This window comes from Lissotriton helveticus, chromosome 4_1 (assembly GCF_964261635.1).
Source record: "Lissotriton helveticus chromosome 4_1, aLisHel1.1, whole genome shotgun sequence".
Taxonomy (NCBI): domain Eukaryota; kingdom Metazoa; phylum Chordata; class Amphibia; order Caudata; family Salamandridae; genus Lissotriton; species Lissotriton helveticus.
Window position 1 is genome coordinate 2,112,099,633 of NC_136063.1, and position 17,400 is coordinate 2,112,117,032.

At 46.9% G+C, this 17,400-nt stretch overlaps 1 protein-coding gene across 1 annotated transcript in view; it reads left to right on the plus strand.

Moving 5' to 3' along the window:
• TMEM164 (transmembrane protein 164) overlaps positions 1–17,400 on the plus strand; it is a 338,857-nt gene that overhangs the window by 286,201 nt on the left and 35,256 nt on the right. The window contains exon 4 of the mRNA XM_078688797.1: positions 773–851. Coding sequence (XP_078544923.1) covers positions 773–851 — 79 coding nt within the window. The remainder of the gene's footprint in view (positions 1–772; positions 852–17,400) is intronic.

A 17,400-nucleotide genomic window follows, 5' to 3' on the forward strand; every position in this document is an offset into this window, starting at 1 on the left:
TACTGAAATTCACAACAGAAAGGTGGTTGTCCATTCATTTGCCAGTGTGATGCTGGTGGGTGGAGTAAATCTCTTTATTCATCATCCAAAAGCTGTTGGCTGGTGAAGTACGGTAGATCTCGTCATTTGACTATTTCATGACTGAGTGTAACACCTCTACTCTGTATCTGTTTGCTGTGCCTCAATGTGATGCCTGATTGGTTTGGGTTTACGTGATGATGGTTGGTTTGCACTTGTGTGACATCTACTTATGTACTGATGTGGCACCTATGACCATTTAACGACAAAAAGTGACCATTTGATAGTAAACTGCACTACAAGTACTCATTATGTACTAATAGGATTTCTGATTGGTGTGCACTGCTCATGATGCATTGCATTAATGTGAAATCCGATTCCTGTGTACTCACTTGGCATTACATTTGTGTGCTTTAATGTGGTGCCTAACTGGTATGGATTGATTTGGCATTCAGTCGGTGTGCACAGACTTGTTTCTCTTTTGGTCTGCAGCCATGTGTCACCCGTATGGTCTAGCACTGTGGTGAACATTGATATGCACTCTAGTGGTTCCCAACTGTGTAGTGTCAGAACAGTGGAGCAAGGTTTGTCACAGCGACTTGTACACCAATGACCCCGGAAGAGGTGTGCATCCAGAAAAAAACTCGCTGTGGGTCGTGATTGCCCGTAATAAGTATTTTGTGTAGGTTTATGAATTGCTTTTAACTGCTCTCATCATCTTTATTAATGTCTTCCTTTTATTCTATTTGCCTAGCTTCCCTTTGAGATGGAAGTCTATTATATCCAGCATGTGATGCTCTACGTCATCCCAATCTACTTACTTCGAAAAGGAGGTAATGTACTGTCGCCATTTTGTTTCGCAGATCACTTAGCAAGTGTACTTCCTTTCCCCATGTGTGTAAATCTACCCCACTCTTTATATTGATAACACTGGTATTGCGTACGTACATTTTAGTGACATCGATTTATTTATTTAATTTTGTGGCTGGAGGTTCTTTAAGGATGAGAAAGAATGTAAGCATCATTATCATAAGATTGGTTATCCTTGTAGAGGTACTGAAATTGTATTGCTTCCTATTTCTTTGTGACTGCTCTGTGGCTGGCAGGGTGGAAAGCTGCCTGCAAGAGATATCTGAATCTCTGCAGCCTACGAGTGTATAGTTGTTGACCTAATTCTACAGGGTATCCCAACTTGAAATGGCCCATGTTCTGTCCAATAGTGTGAATTTATGTTCGTGGAAAGCGCATCATACCCAATTTTGACTTACCCTGATCCTATCAATCAGGATGTGGAATTTATCACAATTGATTTTAACACAAAGATCTTCCACTTAGGTACACAAAATAGTTTGTGAATCTGGGCCTTGGTGCATGACCTCAGCAGACATGTAAGGTGCATAAGGGCATGGACTCAAAAGAGTAGAAGTGCTTCAGAAGTTTGCTCAGTCTAAACAGATCATGTACCTGGTGCATAATTTTTTACAAATGACTAAACATAATCTTTGGAATCAGAAACAGTCAGTAGAAGAGCTCTCTGACAGCCAAATCCCCTGTAAGCCAAATGTAGATCTAATTACATTCTTAAAGAATGTAGGCATGTTAAAAAGAGTAATAAATAAAACTGTGACTAAAACACAATTTTAGTGTTTAAAAATGATAAAGACGTATACTATCACTGTTAATTAAAACCCAAAATATAGAGTGTGTATATAACCATTTTAGTAGAAACAGAACTTGTATAAATCACCAAACACATGAAACAGATGTGAGGAAGATATATCAATGTACAAAAAAACATTGAAGACTAAGAGCAAGTGAAGAAACAATTGGACAGAAAAGAAGGAAAGAGCAAGAAAATAGTGTGACTAAAAACATGTATAAGAAAACCATGTAAAGCATAATATTCAAGCTGGATTAAAGACCTACTTTTGGGTCATTGTAAGTTTGTTAACCGTGTATTAGAAAAACAACATTGGTTAAAGGCAAACAAAAAAATCTTTTCATTTTGAATTTGTAGTAAAAGCATGAAAATCATCTACTCTGTGGTTAACACATTCCATTCTACAAAAAAAAAACAATTTAGAGGAGTCTTTCCAACATGATCACATCTGCTTGGGCCATAGAAAATCCACATACATGCACACATTGAAAAGTAAAGAATATAAAGAAATTAATGATCTTGATGTCATTAAGACATAATACATTGGGAATAGAAAGATAAGATGAACCTAAATTTGCATATGGCTGGGTCCAAACTGAGTCATCATGGTTGGCAAAAGAACAATGGTTTGAATACTGCACTGAATGAATGCCTGCGGATACACTTAATTGCAGGCATTCCTCCCATCACCTTTTGTGTTTTTCACCTTCACTACTGAGCCACATATGTAATAAGTCCCCTGATTTGCAATATGAACACAATGTGTTACAGCGGTCATAGAACTTACTTAACTTGACATGTGCTAACAGTAGTGTATTATAAATGAGTATTTAGCAGTTTTAGAGGATTTGAATATTTCAATCCATAGTCTGACGGATAATTCGATATTCCTGTTTGCAAGTCACTGTGCCCACATCAATTAAATACTATATGTAGATTAAGTACACTTTGTTATAGCTCTGTAAACAAAGATGAATACATTTAATAATTCATTGTGTAGGAGATTAAGAATATTAACAGAATAAGAATTTGCAAATTGAACAAAGTGGTTGAATAAGTGAAATAATTGTGATTGACGTTATAAAGGTAGTTTAATTTAACAGACCATAACCTCACCATCTTTGACCAACACTTTCCGTCCCTTCTCGCTACATTATCACATGGCCTTGTGCCCCAATCTCCCCTCTCCCTTTCTTCTTCCTACCGCCAAACCTGAACTTTCGCACACTGTTGACTCCACTGACTCGTTATGCACCTTTGTTAAACCCTTGACACACTAAACAACCGTGCTGCCCCCCTTGACACACGCTTTCGCCAAGTATTCACTAGAATGACTTCAATTGCACTCACCCTGACCAACGAACAAACTGTAACAAAACACACAGACCTACACCTAGAACCCGATGACGCCAGCCCTTACTCCAGTCCACTCGCCTTGGACTCACCCCTCTCTACTAATGTTGACCCTTCTCAGCTCACACAAAATGTCTGCCTCTCCAACCTCAATGACACAGGCCCTCCCTATATTGAAGCTCACTCACCCTCCTTAACGACAAGACCTGATGCATATACAGCCTCTTTTAGAGTTGGAAACTTCACTGACCTACTTTGCCAGCTCCTTAATAGAATAGAACAAAAAGTTGATTAACTAGCTATAGACACCTCACATGTAAAAAAGGACCTTGTGATCAGGCCAAATTAACCTACTCCCTAATCCTGGTAGGGAGAAGTTGTCTCCACTTATAGGTTCTCGTACTAACAGCCAACATCCCTATTGGCCCACTGACCCAACAAGCTCTCAGCCTTGTATCTGATTTGGAAGCTGAAGCTTCCCCAGAATCTTGCATCATTATGACCCAGAATACGGTCCCCACACCTTTGTCCACTATCTCAGTAATCATGGGTACACATAGAATCCCTTGAACATTCACCTCACCTAGATCGCCTGCTCAATACATCACTATTCAGACACTACATACCACAAACAATAGTTCTAGCCTGCGAACATGCATGCTCCTAAACTGCAGATCAGCAGTTAAACACGCCACAGATAGCACATAAGCTATACTGGATAATGAACTAGATATTGCATTCCTCACTGAAACATGGCTTAATGAACACTCCACACCCATTCTAGACCTGCTCATTCCTCCCGGATGTAGCATCATTCAACAGGACAGACCATAGAGATTAGGTGGCAGTCTGGCAATCATACACAAAGAAGGAATCCATTTTTCTAACTTAACGACCACAAAGTACTCAACTTTGGAATACCTCGGAGTTGAACTTGCAAGCAAAGGCACCTTTCCTATCCAACTTCACAACATCCACCACCTACCTGGTGACCGCACCCTCTTCTCAGAGGTGCTAACTGACTTAGTAACGCTCTCCCTAACTGACTTGAATGAAGTTTTCTTGGGCAATTTTAATACTCAATGGAATTACTCAGAAGACGCCACTGTCTGCCTCTTTACTAACCTTCTTGAAATGAATGACCTCAACCAACTCTAAAATGAACTAACCCATTGTAAAGGCTCCACTCTAGATGCTATAATCAGCAAAAATTATCTGATCTCACTTCAATCTATCAAACCTATCGACTGGTCTGACCACCATCTCATACTATTTAATATCAAGACCCACCGCAGATCTCACACAGCCCGATCCAAAAAACCTATGTAATGGGCTAGGAATATTAAACAAATACCATTAACGGAATTGGAATCCCGGCACTGGGCCCAACTACAGTATCAACCTCTCGCTGCTGAGGACCTCCCCGCACACTACAATACAACAATGATTGATGTCCTTGACCAAGTAGCACCACTCGAACAAAAACAGTCTAGAAAAATACCATCGAAATCCTGGTTCAACTCCGAGCTGAACAATGTGAGGACACAACTAAGACAGCCAGAAAGGATATGCAGTCAGTACCCCTCTACAGTGCACCTCTTACTCCTGAGATCTGCAGGGCTTTCGTATACGAAACACATCTTTAGAGAGAAAGCCAGTTTGTTTTACAGCCAACTTGACCACGCTAAGGACAGACCTAGGGAGCTCTTCAACATCATCAAATGAGAAGCTACCCTTACCTCCCCTCACGTAACAGCTTCCAACGAACGCTATGAAGAAATTGCCAACTTCTTCACTGATAATGTTTCAGAAATTGAGCAATCAATCATCCTAGTCGAAAATCCATCTTCCATTCCAACCCTCCCCACTGACTCACTTCAATCAATCAATCAATCATGACATTTGTACAGCGCGCTACTCACCCGGAAGGGTCTCAAGGCGCTTGGGGGAAAGGGTCCGCTACTGCTCGAACAGCCAGGTCTTGAGTTGTCTCCTGAAGGCAAGATGGTCCTGGGTCAGTCGAAGGTGGATGGGGAGGGAGTTCCAAGTTTTGGCCGCCAGGTAGGAGAAGGATCTGCCTCCGGCGGTGGCTCTTCGGATGCGTGGGACGGCTGCGAGGGCGTGGTTGGTCGATCGTAGCTGGCAGGTGGGAGTGTAGAAGGTCAGGCGGTCGTTAAGGTACTTGGGGCCCAGGTCGTGGAGAGATTTGTGTGCGTGGGTGAGGAGCCTGAACGTGATCCTCTTGTTGACGGGGAGCCAGTGCAGGTCCCTCAGGTGGCTGGAGATGTGGCAGCGACGGGGGATGTCCAGGATGAGTCGGGCGGCGGCGTTCTGGATGCGTTGGAGTCTTCTCTGTAGCTTGGCTGTGGTTCCGGCGTAGAGGGTGTTTCCGTAGTCCAGTCAGCTGGTGACGAGTGCCTGGGTGACCGTCTTCCTGGTTTCGGTCGGGATCCATCGGAAGGTCTTGCGGAGCATGCGTAGGGTGTGAAAGCAGGATGAGGAGACAGCGTTGACTTGTCTGGTCATCGAAAGGGAGGAGTCCAGATTGTAGCCCAGGTTGCGTGCGTGGTCTGTTGGCTTGGGAGCGGTGCCCAGGGCGGGGGGCCACCAGTAGTCGTCCCAGGCGGAGGGCGATGGTCCTAGGATGAGGACTTCCGTCTTGTCTGAGTTCAGTTTCAGGCAGCTGGTCTTCATCCACTCGGCGACGTCTTTCATCCCTTCGTGTAGGCTGGTTCTGGCGGTGTCGGGGTCCCTGGTGAGGGAGAGGATCAGCTGGGTGTCGTTGGCGTAGGAGATGATGTTGAGGTTGTGTTGGCGTGCGATGGCTGCAAGAGGTCTCATGTAGACGTTGAAGAGGGTGGGGCTGAGTGATGATCCTTGTGGTATGTCGCAGATGACTTCGGTGGCCTCGGATCGAAACGGGGGGAGGCGAACTCTCTGTGTTCTTCCGGCGAGGAACGAGATGATCCACTCCAGTGCCTTCTCTTGGATGCCGATGTTGCTGAGGCGTTGAACTAGGGTGTGGTGGCAGACAGTGTCGAACGCTGCAGAGAGGTCCAGGAGGATGAGTGCCGCTGTTTCCCCGTTGTCGAGCAGGGCTCGGATGTCGTCGGTGGCTGCGATGAGGGCGGTCTCGGTGCTGTGGTTGGCTCTGAAACCGGACTGCGAGGGGTCGAGGGATCCGTTCGTCTCGAGGAAGGCGGCCAGCTGTCTGTTGACTATCTTCTCGATGACTTTAGCAGGAAAAGGGAGGAGCGAGATGGGGCGGAAGTTCTTGAGGTCGGTGGGGTCTGCTGTTGGTTTCTTCAGTAAGGCGCTGAGCTCGGCATGCTTCCAGCTCTCCGGGAAGGTGGCGGTGTTGAAGGAGGAGTTGATGATGTTCCGGAGTTGGGGTGCGATGGTGGAGTCAGCCTTGTTGAAGACGTGGTGGGGGCACGGGTCGGTCGGAGATCCGGAGGTGATGGTGTTCATCGTGCGGGCGGTGTCTTCGGTGGTCACTGTGGTCCAGGTGCGGAGGGCGGTGGTGGGGGGCATTGGTTCGACGGTTGGGTGCGTGGGTGGTGCGCCGAAGCTGTTGTGGATGTCGGCGATCTTGCGGTGGAAGAACGAGGCGAGAGAATCGCAGAGATCTTGTGAAGGAGTGATGTCGTTGTTGCCGGTGCTGGGGTTGGAGAACTCCTTGACGATGCTGAAGAGTTCCTTGCTGTCGTGGGCGTTGCTGTCCAGTCGGTCCTTTAGTGATTTCTTCTTGGTGGTGCGGATAAGCTGGTGGTGCTTTCGGGTGGCTTGTTTGAGGGCGGTCATGTTGTCAGTGGTCTTGTCGAGGAGCCAGGCTTTCTCGAGGGTGCGGCAGTTCTTCTTGGAGTCCTTGAGTTCGTCGGTAAACCAGGAGGCCTTCTTGCTTCTGGGCCTGCTGGGAGGGTTCTTCAGTGGAGCGAGGTCGTCGGCGCAGGCGGTCAGCCACTGTGTGAAGTTGCGGGCTGCTTCGTTGGGGTCCGTTGTGTTGGCGGGTGGGCTCTGGCTGAGGGAGGTGGTGAGCTGGTTGGTGGTGATCTTGCTCCAGTTCCCGTGAGATACCTGTTGCGGGTGGTGGTGGGTCGTGGTTCTTTTGAAGCTGAAGTGGACGCAGCTGTGGTCGGTCCAGTGGAGTCCGGTGGTGTGGCTGAAGGTGATGTACTTGCTGGAAGAGAAGACTGGATCAAGCGTGTGGCCGGCGTAGTGGGTGGGGGTGTTGACCAGTTGCTTGAGTCCGAGGTTGGCGAGGTTTTCCAGCAGAGCGGCGGTGTTGCGGTCCTTGCTGTTCTTCAGGTGGAAGTTGAGGTCCCCTAGGAGGATGTAGTCAGCGGAGGGGAGGGCGTGTGGGCTGATGAAGTCGGCGATGTCTTCGCTGAATTGTGTGCATGGTCCCGGGGGTCTGTAGACGAGGGTGCCTCTGAGGGTCGTCTTAGGGTCGGTGTGTATCTTGAAGTGGAGCTGTTCTGCGGTGGCGAGGGTGGCGTTGGCGTTGGTCATGATGCGGATGGTGTTCTTGTGGATTATGGCGATGCCTCCTCCGGTCTGGTTGATGCGGTCCCTCCTGATGATCTTTTACCCGTCCGGGATGGCGATGGCGATGTCGGGGGCTGAGGAGACGTTCGTCCATGTTTCCGTGAGGAAGGCGATGTCTGGTGATGTTGCGTCGAGGAGGTTCCAGAGCTCCACAGCGTGTCTGTGGACGGAGCGGGTGTTGAGCAGGATGCACTTCAGGTGGTTGCTGCTGGTGTTTGGCTTGCCGGGAGCGGCGCCGGGTCGGAGACAGGTGAACTTGCAGCTTTTGCAGGTGAAGGGTCCGTGGGTGCGTTTCGGGGTCGCTCGGCAGCAAGCGGGGTTCCGGCCGGCATTGAGTGCGTGGAGGGCGGCGGCGTCGTAGGTCTGTCGGGTCGTCTTGCATCGGCGAGGGCCAGGGGTCCTGGCGCTGGGCGCGGACGGGCGCAGACGGGCTTGCCTTTGGCGCACAATTGGGCGACATAAGAAGGAGCCGGGAGGGAGGAGCAGCTGGGTGGCGGGAGCGGGGCGGCGAATGGGCAGGGGGGGGGGGTGGCCGCAGGGAGGCAGCGGCGGGAAAGGAGGGCAGAGGGCGGCTCAGCGGCGGCTGGGTCGCCCCGTGGGACAAGACGCTAAGAGAGTAAGAAAAACGAGTGAAATAAGACGAAGGCAGCAGAGGCAATAGAATGAAAAAAAACGAGTGAACAAAAATGAAGGCAGCAGAGGGCGGAGAGGACAAAAAACGAGCGAGCTAAAAACGAAGGCAGCAAAGGGCAGAGAGAGCAAAAAACGAGCGAGCTAAAAACGAAGGCAGCAAAGGGCACCAAGGGCACAGCTGATGGGAGGCAGTAGCAGGGGTGTGTGGGGGCGACCTCGCCTGGTTACAGGCTCAGCGGTCGCTCCCTGCGCCTCTGTGCTGTCTCCTTAAGAAGGAGCCGGGAGGGAGGAGCAGCTGGGTGGCGGGGGTGGGGCGGCGAATGGGCAGGGGGGGGCGGGGCCGCAGGGAGGCAGTGGCAGGAAAGGAGGGCAGAGGGCGACTCAGCGGCGGCTCGGTCGCCCCGTGGGACAAAACGCTAAGAGAGTAAGAAAAACGAGTGAAATAAGACGAAGACAGCAGAGGCAATAGAATGAAAAAAAACGAGTAAACAAAAATTAAGGCAGCAGAGGGCGGTGAGGACAAAAAACGAGCGAGCTAAAAACGAAGGCAGCAAAGGGCAGAGAGAGCAAAAAACGAGCGAGCTAAAAACGAAGGCAGCAAAGGGCACCAAGGGCACAGCTGATGGGAGGCAGTAGCAGGGGTGTGTGGGGGCGACCTCGCCTGGTTACAGGCTCAGCGGTCGCTCCTCCACTTCCCTCCATGCTTGCTCCCACTCCAGATTTAACTAATGACTGAATGATCCCAAGAAAAACTAATGTCGACTATGAACTTTGTCAATTGAAAAATTATGCCAATTGGTCTGACTTCAAACCCATGACAGAAAGTGAAGTCTTCAATATAATTGCAAACTTGAAGCCCAAATCCCACACCACTGATCCGATCTTATCCACATTAGTACAAAACCTCAACCATATCATCGCTCCATTTTGGTCAAAAATCATCAACACATCTTTCTCCTCAGGACATGTACCTGACTCCCTCCAACTAGCCTTATCACACTCCTACTCAAAAAACCAGGGTCTGACTCTTAATTACATCAATAACCTCAGGTCTATCACCAACCTCCCATTCCTAGCCAAAACAATGGAGAAATGCGTCCTTCTACAACTCAACCTACATATAGAGGAATTGCACCTCGAGGACACCTTCCAGTCAGGATTCAGGAAAGGCTGTAGCACAGAAACTGCTTTGCTCAATATCTCGGATGACATTCGTGGGTCACTAGATGAAGATGATGTATGCCTCTTAATCCTACTTGACTTATCGACAGCTTTTGATACTGTAAATCACCCAGCATCAATCTAGACACTCGAGAACCGCAGTGGTATCACTGGCACAGTACTTAGTTGGTTCACATTGTACCTGCAATATCGCTCACAAGAAACCAAAATCAATAACTGTTTCTCAAAACCATCACTAGTTCCTCTTTGTGTACCCCAAGGCTCAATTTTCTCCCCATCTCTTTTCAATCTCTTCTTCATTGAGCCCCTTACTGTTCTCCTGAATCAAGCAGGGGTTAATTATCACATATGTGCTGATGACTCTCAACTTTACTACAATATTAAATCTCCGAGTGACACCATACATCTGAACGAAACACTAATCAAGATACAAACTTGGCCTAACACCAACCACTTAAAGTTGAACCGCAACAAAACAGAACTACTACTTTTCTCCCCCAAAAAATAACCTTCTACCAATCCAAGATTGGATTACAAACCTAGATGCCCCAAACTGTTCTCTTACACTGTCCAACTCTGTAAAGTCCTTGGGCATCACTCTGGAAAAAAACTTGTCACTAACACTAGAACTGAATTAAAGCACAGTAGAAGCATAGTTCTGATGTGGAGGTGAGCGTTTGCAGATGTTACTTGAGTTACTAGAATCTAAACTGCGGAACAGCTGAAATTCACATGGAGGCGAGAGCTTGCAAAGATGAGTAGAGTTACCAGGATCAAAGCAGGGGCACACCTGGAAATCATGTGGAAGTGAGAGCTTACAAGGATTAATCGAGTTACTGGGACAAGGCAGAGGTAGAGTTAAGTATCATGCGGGGGTGAGAGCTTGCAAGAAATAATAGATTCCTAGAATCCATTGAGAGGTACAGCTGGGAATCACTTGCACGACACGGATGGAAACTAACTTCTTCTGCGGCATACCTCTCTTTTGCAATGGCTTTTCATTTCACTTCATTGCTCTTTAAATTTCGCACTGAATTAAAAGTCCCCTAGCCCTTTACTTTCTGTCCGCAACAAACCTTTTCATTATTGCATGGGAAGTCTTCATCTTACTCAATTTTGAAGGGCTTTGGAGGTGGCTTTTCTGTGGTTACCTTTGCAATATATTGTATACCATCTGTGTGTTTTTGTGTTATTTTTAATGCTTTGCTCTGTTGACTTGGGGCTAATTTTGCACATTACAAGAAAATGTTATAAATTAAAATATGAAACATAAGCTGGATCTATCACATAAACCCAGTACATTCAAACAAAGTTACAGGCGGGTCAGTTGAGGACATATCACAGGCAGAAAAACCTGCTACCTAGGGGAATTTCAACCCCACTGCCAGCCTAATTCATAGTGAAAACCTCCTTGGTGGAATTTAATCACAGGCACAGCAAGCCTCTTCCCTTCGGCCACTTCTGCGATCAATTGTTCTAACAGTTTGTGAGCAAATTGACATGGAATTGCCTTAAATTCTCCAGCTTCTGTTCGATTTGACTCCACCAGCTGGGGACCAATGTCTTTTTGTCTTTAATCGTTATCTATTGATCGCATCCAGGAGATTTTATCTTCAATTCTAGCTTCCTCACTTGAGCACATTGTGTGTTCCCGGGTAGTAGCAAACTCCCTTTTTATCTTATATGCAGGAAAGTATATAAAAAGTTCAGGCATTCGCCACAGGGTTTCTTTATGCTAAAAATATTCAGGCTGTATCTGATAGATGTTGAGAAAATAGGAGTTAGAGAAGAGAAAATATTTGTTTTCCTAAAAGAAAGATGGGAAGAAATAGATTGGGCCCATATGGCAGGCTGTTCCAACGCTGAGGTGCCAAGGTGAAACAGGATTTACCACCAAAGATGATTGATTTAAAGCAGGAGGTAGCCAGTAGAATGGGGGAAGGTGAGTGTAGTGTAAGTAAGGGGGGATGTCTAGATAGAATTCAGAAGAGCCAATGATGGTTTTATGAACATTGCATAGGCTTTTCAATTGGATTCGCTCATGAATAGGTAGCCATTGGAGTTTAGCAAGAATGGAGGAGGAAGCCGAGACGAAGCGGAACACTGACATTACTAGTATAGCCGCATGATATTGGATTGTTTAAAGTCTAAGAAGTTGTTTCTTGGTAGTACATAAAGACAATCGCAAGTCTAGTCTAGATCCTGTAATGGTGGTAGCTGCAGATTTCTTGCCCTCTGCAGAGAGAAGAGTTGAAGAATTGACTTACATTTCTTCACAAGTCGAAACAACTGCAAAGACACCGGGGTCTATTTTGAGGTTGGCAGCTAGTTTGGCGTCCAAGCTTTTGACCATAATTTTGGGATAAGGAAAAGAACCGAGAGAAGAGGGCAAGAGAGATGGACAGACTTGGGTGATTGCCAACCACTAAAATCACAGTTTGACCATGTTTATCTTGAGCCATTTTGAGTCTGTGCATCTTTTGACATTACATAGGCATTCTGTGAGAGCCTCGTGATGGGCAGCAGGGCCATTTAGAAACATGGGTGTCATCAGCATGTGTGTAAAAAGCGCCCCCAAAATTTCTTTTGTAGCTGGGGAACAGATGTAAATATTAAATTAGTATGGAGACCGGATAGAACCTTTGTGGACCCCGGTGTGTAGAAAAAATGGTGCGGATATTCAGTTATTTATTCAGCTGTCAGCAGGGCTTTAAGTGGGATGAAAAAACTGGGGGGGTCTCTCAAAGGGGCGTGGCCAGTGTAATTAGGGTGTGGCTTTAGAACACTTACGCTAAAAATCTGTGTTTAGCACAGTGTGCCACCCGACTTGTATTTTGCTATTTCTGTCTTTGCATCCAGATATGTGATACAACAAGTAACATCATACCTACAACAAGCAAGGACTATTGGCTTTGTCAGTGGTTGTTAGTTGCATAAGATAAATAAGCTTCAACTATGGCTTGTTACATATAATATTGAAAAAGCTTCCAATTAAAGCCCTGGTGACCCTACCACAATGTTGCTGATTATGCGTTTCAGAAAGAGAAGGGAAATCCGGAAAGAAAATTACTCTTTAAAGGATGTCCCTTCCCCCACAACTCTCACCTGGCATGACGTCATACCCTGACTGCTCCACTAGTGAGAAGTGAGCAGTGTGGGCAGCGCACATCTGTGTGCTGCTGTCTCGAAACGGGTCTCTATCGGGCTGTTTTGCGCCCTGGCACTTTTTTCCGGACTGCAGTCCCGGGGGGAAAACGGAGCGCCCGTGCCAGGGCTCAAAATAGAGCCAGATAGAGACCCGTTTCGAGGTCCCCTTTAAAAAACTGCCGGTGCTCAGACCACTTGAGACCCAGCCCACTTAGAGCCCTGGCTGTCAGTTCTATTCTTCAAGAAAGATTCCAAGCAGGACATCACTGTAGCTTTAATAGCACTGTAGGCAAGTGTAGGTGTTATCCCTGTGTTTGTTTTCAGGGTATGCCGGTGGTCATACCGAATAAATCCCTTTGCATCACGTAGCCAGGGAGGTGAAGCATCCTCTATCACCAGGCATCAATTCCAAACTCCAAGGGGGCAGTGAAATCGCTGGACGCTGCACTAGATAGGAACTCTGTAACATAAAATCCTATTTGTTGGGGTTTTTCCGCAAACCCAACTGAATGGTGGTATTCGTTGGCTACCTGCCTGGGTAATCCTAGATCTGCTTAAAGACTATCCCAGACACCGGTACTGAGAACTGTAAACATGGGGGGAGATTAGCGGTTTAAATATACCTTTTCATAAAGCCCAATAAGCGGATAGATAGCCTGGCGCAAATTTCCTTGTGTATTCTTAGTCTTGTACTGCCACCTGGTGGTCACGTTCATGCAGTGCGCTGTCCGCGTTTTTCCTTTTGCTTTGTTAGAATATATTTATTAGTCTGTAATTTAGTAACGCTCAAAAGAACACGTTTGGGGACATTTTCTTCTATTATGAGTGCTCAACTCGCCAGTTATATTTCTCCACTTATACCAGAAGGGTCTCCGGTCAGTGGGACTCCTCGCGACCTGTGTATTTCCACTCTCAGCCCAGTTTACCTAATTTCTCTTCAAACTGGAAAGCACCAGTAGGGCCCCGGGGCCTGCGGCGCTGCTTTCGCTCTCTGCTCGTTTTAACCGCTCTAATGCGGATTCTGTAATAATCGCCTTACCGACCTGACCTCCCGCCATCCCTGACGGGGCCTGTTGTCACTTGCATCCGCCTTATCCTCGGCTCCCTTTAACGCGTTCACGCTGCCACCGCGCCTCTTCGATTATCTCTCCCTTGCACCCTCTTCTCATCCCCTGACACCCCCCCACCCACCCCCCTACGGCCTCCTCTCTTCTCTGATGTGGACTGACCCATTGCCCTCAGATGTATCCTGTAGTGGGAGGAAATAACGTGACTAAAACACTAACAGACCTATGGATGTCGAGGACTGCCCGAAAGGCCCTATAATAAATAATTATATTATACATTTTATTTTAATAAAACCTAAAAGTCTTCTCCAACTCTTAAACCGAAAATGGCCATTTATTCAGTGCGCTCTGCAGCGTTTTTATGTAGCGTTCACATATTTGGTGTTAGGTAGCGCTAGAGGTAACTGGTGCTACTGTTGCCTTGCTCCTTTTGACTCAATTTAATGATGTTTAAAGATTGAAAGGCAGAGTCCTGCCCTGGGCTTTAAACCGGTAACCTGCAGGCTGCACGGTTATCAAAGCAGCAAGTTCCAGAAATGAGTGGGGTATCCTATAACCAAGTATGTCTGCCCACAAGATCTGTCAGTATTCATTTGTAGTGCTCGAACTGCAACCCTCTCCAGCCATTCACATTAGATTAAATATGCTTTTTCTGTCCCCCGCATTACTCATTATCTGCCAAGCCCCCTTTTATCGTTTGAAAATGGATCAAATGTCAAGAACATCTTCAGGTTGTGTCACAATTTGTTTCCCATCGAGGAAATGTCATAGCCTGAAGCGTAAGCTCATCAGAGACTACGTCGCAAAGCAGATCAAGTCCTCGGACAACTCCGCAAAAGAAGCTTTTAAGATAATCCAAGGTTTTATGAAACCATAAGCCCCGAAGAACACTATCCCCCCCCCATCTTGGCTTTCTGTGAAAATCTAGCTACTTTCTTCCAGAACAAAACTTTAACTATTTATTCCTCCCTTCCATCATCGGGATAATCCGATATGGCAACTCATTCCCCACTGGATACATGGTCGGCTTTCCACCCGTTTGGGATGGAATCGTCACTGGGGGAACAAAATAAAATAAATCAGGCTCTCCGTTGGACCAATGCCCCCTGGCTCAACTCCTCACTGAACCCTATCTGGAACTCCTCACTTGAGACTGGGGTCTATCCAACGAGCTGGAAAAAAGTTTATGTCCAGCCTATCCTCAAGAAAGAGGATGCTGACCCAACAGAGCTCAAACATTTTAGGTCTATATCTCTTCTCCCAGCCGCGGCCAAAATTCTGCAAAAAGAAGTCCAGAGACAACTCTCAGACTTCCTGGAATCGAACAACCATCTTCACGATTCTCAGTCTGGATTTAGGTCGGGTTACAGCACGGAGACCGCTCTGCTTGAAGTGGCCAAATCGATCCGTGAAACCTTAGATCAGGGTAGTTGTGCAATGTTTGTGCTGTTGGATTTGTCCACCGACGTTGACACAGTGTCACATAGGATCCTCCTGAACAGACTCCATCATTTAGGAGTGACAGGAATTGTTTTGGCATGGTTCTGTTCATTTTTTTAAACTGTTTTTATTAATAAGAAAAGGCATTGGTACAAATAATATGCAGCCGTATTGGCAAGGAAAACAAGAATTTGTCATCAAAACATTACATACACTGTGCAAAATATTCCATCCGTACGCTATCCCCGGGTGGCCGCCAGATCACCCCACAACACTTATATGGATCCGAGCCGTATGTACCATACTAGATTGCTACTTCAGAGTCACACATTCATCCACGCGTCATATTGCCAGTGGAGGTGGCCCAGTATCAATCGTTAAGGTTCTGTTCATTTCTTGGGGGTCGCGCTCAACAAGTGATTCTTCATTCCCATGTCTCTAGTTCCAGCCCCCTGATGTGTGTGTTCCTCAAGGCTCGGCTCTGAGCCCCACACTTTTTAATGTTTACCTCACTCCCCTCACGGTAATTGTTGAGCAATGTGGGGTGAAAGTTGTCTCCTATGCTGACAACACACAATTGGTGTTCTCTTTTAGAGAACACGAGACCGCTTTCGCCAATTTTAGACAGTGTCTTTTAAACATCTCATCATGGATGACGGACAGCTGCCTAAAATTAAACACCGATAAGACGGAGGTCTTATTTTTTTATCAACCTACTCCGCCCCGATCAGCGCTGTGGTGGCCGACTGAGTTAAATCCACCTCCAGTTCCTTCTGCCAGGAACCTAGGGTTCAAGTTTGACTCTCAACTTACTGGCAAGGCGCAAATTGCTCATGTCTCCTCACGGTGTTTCTGGAAACTTAAGGCTCTGCGAAGATTCCTTCACTTCCTGCCCATGGAGTGCAGGAAGTCAGAAAGGGGAAGAGGTGTGGCGCTGTGGCCCGGCTGACTGACGCTGGACGCTGGGGATCATGGTTCGATCCCTGGCTCTGGTGGCAGGGGTCTGCCCAGCACCATGTGTCTCTGGGCAATAGCTCGCTTAATCTTCCCAACGGCCCCCAGCGCCGAGATACCCCTTCGGAGGTGATTCGTGCACTATACATGTACTGGATTTTTTTTATTAGTGCATGCATTAGTCCCCTCTCAACTTGACTATGCCAACTGCCTCTACCTTGGTCTTCTGGAGTACTTGATAAGGAGACTACAGCGACAGCCAGGTTAATTAGGAAAGTGCCACTACGACATCATATTACCCCCCACTTGCGCAGTCTACAGTGGCGCCCCGTAAAGAGAAGAGTGGAGTTCAAAGCTCTGGTCCTGGCATATAGAGCAGCTAGAGGGACTGGTCCTCAATACCTGAAGTGAGACTTCAGAAATATAGCCAATCCAGAGCACTCGGATGTAATGGTCAGAATCTTTTGATCACTCCCCGTTATGCGAAGGCTAGGATCAGTGGCCGTGCTTTCTCAGTGAAAACCGCTACCTTATGGAATTCCATGCCTAACCATCGGAGAAAAATTAACTCGGAAACCGTGTTTAGGAAAGTATTAAACACATGGCTATTCGCCTGCCCTAGAATCAAGGGCCCAACCCGGTCTCTTTTTCCCCTCAGGATGGATGTGCTACTAGCGCCGGGACACTTCAGTTGGAGGTAGCCACGCGCTCTATAAGCTTCAATTATAATTGTTCTAATAATCGTACCACCTATCCCTTAGCAGCACACTGGACTCTAGCGCTTTAAACCAGAAATTGTGGACTACATAACATTATGGGACCGGATTTAAACATAGGTCCCTGGGGTGTGAAGGGTATCTAAGGCCAACCTTTACATCACCAACTGGGAAACTGGCCTGGACTGGTGCCAACATGCCGAAAAGGTGATTTACCAGAGATGGGGGTGCCCCAAAAGTGGGAGACGGTGTGGGGTTTATTGGGGGCATACATGGGTCACTGGGACTGTATCTCAATTGAAAATGGGATCTGATCAGGCATAGGGATTTAAGTTGTGCCATGACTATATATTGCACTATGTACGCAGTGTGCGTCTGTACCATCCTGATTGATCGACTATCCCTGCCAACCATCAAAATGTGCTTCTGTCCTATCATTGTAAGCCATGATATTTTGTCTAAACCCATGCTGGAATGCTGAGCAACGCTTTAATAAAAAAGATGTTTTTAAAAAAAAAGCCTTAACATCCCCAGGTTTTTTAGGCGCGTTGCACTGTCTAGGGGTCAGAACAGGGACAGTGTAGCAGGGTTTTAGGTCACTGCCAAGTCAGGAGCAGCCAACTTTGTCGTGGATTGGCAGATTGGTCATTTCCTGCCCCTTAAATTGATGAATTCACCAGGG